This window comes from Zingiber officinale, chromosome 6B (assembly GCF_018446385.1).
Source record: "Zingiber officinale cultivar Zhangliang chromosome 6B, Zo_v1.1, whole genome shotgun sequence".
Lineage (NCBI taxonomy): Eukaryota > Viridiplantae > Streptophyta > Magnoliopsida > Zingiberales > Zingiberaceae > Zingiber > Zingiber officinale.
Genome location: NC_055996.1, coordinates 108,565,973 through 108,570,276, shown reverse-complemented (window position 1 = coordinate 108,570,276; position 4,304 = coordinate 108,565,973). Strand labels below are relative to the sequence as shown.

The following is a 4,304-nucleotide window of genomic DNA, read 5'->3' as shown; positions in this document are numbered from 1 at the left end:
CCCTCTTAGCCATGGAGAAAGTTTCCAACGTTTTCTCATTTCTTGATAGAAACCCATCTACAATGGTGCAATTTGGCGATCTTGGTACATATGATCTATTAAAGCAATCCAATGTTTGCCATCATGGTTCTAGCAAAGACCTTAATTAAAAGACATGGTTGTTGAGCTTGGTTCCGGTAATGAGGATTTTCTGAACACAATAATATATATAATTTTGCCATCAAAGGCTAGCTAGCTAGCTCTCAACTCAATTGGTAAAGTAATCTTCAATCATAGTCAATAATTGCTTCTTTCTAAATGGTTTGACGAAGATCCAACTAGATCATCCACCATTGTTTAGGCAGTTTGGCAAAGATTCAACTAGGTCACATCCCCTATTGTTTAAATGGATAAGAGGTGTTAGTTACTTAAGTTGTATTACTAAAACATTCTTTTGTGCATTCTTGGAAGGGTTGATCAATATCTCATATGTCGATCATCTCGTAGGGGATCCTCATAATTAGGATCAATCTTTGTTTTAGCTTGAGCTTTGCACATTCTTTCGTGTACTTTCTTGAATGTTCAAGTCAACCTCCTCAAGTTCCAAGCAATTTTACTAGTGTTTCGACTAGAGTGCATAACAAGCTAACTTAAGGAAAGAATTTTGAAAGAACTTAATATGACAATTAATGAATATCACAATGGATATAAATTGTATTACCCTTCAATATAATTGATCTATTATTATTCTTCTACTCCCTAAAAGCACTCTAGAGAGTTTTACTTACATTGGTTGCTCTTTACTAATTCATTTCCATTAAATTAGGTTAGTTTGTTGCTTGGAAATATCACTGCGATGCCGGTGTATAAGATAGTGATTATCATGCGTGTTAATGAGAAAGAGGAGTTAGGAGAATTGAGAAATAAGAAGAAAAATCATCATCCTCAAGTTTTTTTTGAAAAAAAATTAATAATTGAGGATAATTCCTTAAACGGTTAAACAAGCGCTTATATAGATAAATTTGGACTTATAATAGGTAAAAATGTCAAAATTTACCCTAAATATTAAAAAAAATAAAAAATATCAAAAAGAATTAATAGATATTCGGAACTTCAAAAAAAACCCTAAACGATATTTTTAGATTCAAAATTTGACAGTTACAGATTTCGCCTGTAACAAAACTAGGTCTTAAATCAATTTCGTTTCAAACCAAACAACACCTCATTCTAATATTCGAGTTAAAAGTAATGATTTTTTAAAATTTTAAAAATCTTGGAAAAATCTTCTTGGACCGATCTTGTATCACACCGACAATTCTACGCATAAAGGGGTAATTAATGAATTTGCATGCAAAACAGATTACCTGGTGGATAAGTTTATTATAATAAGCAAGAGAAAAGGGCAGAGAAGAAATTAAAGCAAAAACTGGCAATTAGGGTTTTAAGTATTGCGCTGCACTAGGTAGTTAAGTCCAAGAACGATGAGCCAAGTTGAGTCAGAAGGGTGTTCGAATCCCCCTGCCCCTCACATTTAATGCCCTTTGGCAAATAGTGCCCTCGCCGGGCCCCTACACGCACCCCCATGCCACCATCAATCTCCTCGCTCTTCTTCGACCTGCAAATATCATACACAACCTTCGTCGATCTGAAATATCTCTATTTCCCAGTCACTGCCTTCTTCATGCACCTAGCTACTTCTGGAAAGCCATCATGATCTATCCATTACATGCACCTTGCGACCTCCTAATTCCATGCTACTTTCATTTTTTTTCAGTTTCCACAAATATGGAGTCAACTCGAGTATCTCAATCAAACTAATTAATGAAAATATTATAATTTGATGTTTCTCTTCTTTTGAGAAATATATAGCAATATTAGTAATTATTCTTTGAAAATAAAAATTGTTTACCATACGAATGGTTTCCCTGGCTGGTCCCTTAGCTTGTTCAATAGCGCAGTCTGTGTGTGTGTGTGTGAAATTTGTGTCCTTACACTCACTGCCCACTCATCATCACTCACCATCACCATATATCATCTAGTACATATTCTCTCTTCCATTCGAAAGCAGCAGGACTTAGCCTATCCTGATCCCTCTCAGCTCCCTTCTCCTCCCCTTTCTGATCTTCATGTCTTCATTTGATCTCAACCAAGCTTCCTCCATAGAGGAGGAAGAACATGATCTCTGCGTCCCCAACCACCTCTTCACTGCCCTCTACCATCGCTCATCGGATTACAGTTGCATCACCTTTGATCGCCACCAGCAGCACGAGGTGATTAATTAATTAGACAACTTATATATTTTATATATATATTTTAAAAAATAATACAGCTCGCTTTTGATCCAACAGTTCTTTCTCTGATATGTGTTCTTGTTCTTATTTAATTGTTTTTTTAAAAAAAAATATTCTATACAGCACAAGGAGATATTGTTCATGGATGGATCGAGCTGCAATGATGATCGCGGCTCGATTGCACCGGATCCTGCTAACGAGAGCCATGGCAACGATCTCAAGCTCTCGCTTTGCGATCCGTTGGGTAGTTTAAAGCGAGAGGAAGAGGAGGAGGAGGAAGAGGCGTCGGTCGTTAGGGAGGGCAACTGGGTGCCCTCCAAGATGCGGTTCATGCGCAAGATGATGAAGTATTCAGCTCATATGATAGTGAGCAAACCGAGCGATCTTAGCCAAGAAGCGATCCAACCAGTTCGAGGGTTTCCCATCCGGACAAGTAGCACAGCTGCTCATAAAAACAACAACAACACGGACAGCAACTCAACCTCTCCGAGTGGGATCATCAGAGTCTGCAGCGACTGTAACACCACAAAGACGCCTCTCTGGAGAAGCGGCCCTCGCGGCCCCAAGGTATGACCTGTATACAAGTTAGGCTAATTCAATATTTGCTCTTTAATTCGTTCATGTCGTACGAACTCGAAAGATTAAAAAATAATTAACCTGAATATTTTTTATCGGTAACTGGTGCAGTCCTTGTGCAACGCTTGCGGTATACGTCAAAGGAAAGCGAGGCGGGCAATGGCTGCGGCGCTACATGGAGGAGTAGGACTCACCGGCGGCGGCGGCGGCCATGCCACGGCCGTGGTGGCAAACAAAGCTAGGAAAGAAACCAAATTGGGCATCGATCGAACCGATCTCCCATTCAAGAAGCGGTGCAAGGTGAACATTACTGCTTCTCCTCCTCGCCCTCCTCCCAAGAAGCTTTGTTTTGATGATGCAGCTCTGAAAGCCTCCAACTCCACTGTGATCAAGAAGGTCTTCCCGCAAGAGGAGAGAGATGCAGCAGTGTTGTTGATGGCCTTATCCTGTGGCATCATCCGCAGTTGATCGATCAGACTTAAGGTGCTCCTTTACTACTTAATTTGAATTTGTTTGAGTTGTTCTCTAATTATAAAAATGAAGTCGATCGAGGATATATATAATATGAGCTACCTAGTGTTGATTGTTATTTAAGCAAGTATGTAACTTTGCTGAGTGAGGAATTAATAAACCTTTGGAACAAATAAACTTTTAATTTGGGAGTGCTGTTATTGGATTATATTGCTGTTGTCCAGGAAGTTCCTTGAGATCTTTCTTCTCTTATATAGTTTATATATATATGCACGCATGATATATATATACCGGCCATACGATCAATTAATGTATACAACATTTGCTAGATCTAGAAAAATTACATGGAATACCATTTAATATTACTGAAACGATGATCACGAGAGAGCCCAATTAATTTTCAATCTGCATTGCTGATTAATCACACTGAAAAGGTAACTATTCAAATGATATAAAGTAAGTCCACCCTATGTATTGGTGTTATGCATGCATGCAGTGGAAAGCTTTTCACTGATTCGAGTCACCTTTCTTTCTTTCTTTCTTTCTTTCTTTCTTTTTTTCTTTTTTTCTTATCAGTACTGATCTTAGTTAAGATGTTAATATAGAAAAATATGATCTGAAGAAAAGAAAATGCATGTTAAGTTGAAATATATGTAGTGGACCTGTCAAGGGAATAGTGCAGCGGTAATAATGGAGAAAAGCTGGTCAAGTCCTTGGCTGTGTAAGAGGTCACAGGTCGATCGAGGGATCACAGCATTAATAAGAGACGAAATAACGCTGTACGTTGTCACCAGAATTTGTCCGGCGTCAGTTTATCTTTTTGCGGAAGAATGCATTAATTAATTCCTCTGGTCAAAACATTTTCATACTTTCAGTTAATACACATATAAAATTTGACGTTTGTTTTAAATATAATATAATATATATGTAATCTCGCAAGTAAAGCATTTGTACCAATATAGATATATTAGATTTAATTGAAAACAT

At 37.8% G+C, this 4,304-nt stretch overlaps 1 protein-coding gene across 1 annotated transcript; it reads left to right on the top strand.

Annotated features, from left to right (window-relative positions):
* The first annotated feature begins 2,011 nt into the window (after positions 1-2,011).
* LOC121988826 (GATA transcription factor 21-like) lies at positions 2,012-3,525 on the top strand. Its single transcript, XM_042542510.1, has 3 exons — positions 2,012-2,249; positions 2,394-2,837; positions 2,958-3,525. Exons 1-3 carry the CDS (start codon positions 2,106-2,108, stop codon positions 3,312-3,314), a joined length of 945 nt encoding a protein of 314 aa, XP_042398444.1. The 5' UTR covers positions 2,012-2,105; the 3' UTR covers positions 3,315-3,525.
* The last annotated feature ends 779 nt before the right edge of the window (positions 3,526-4,304 follow it).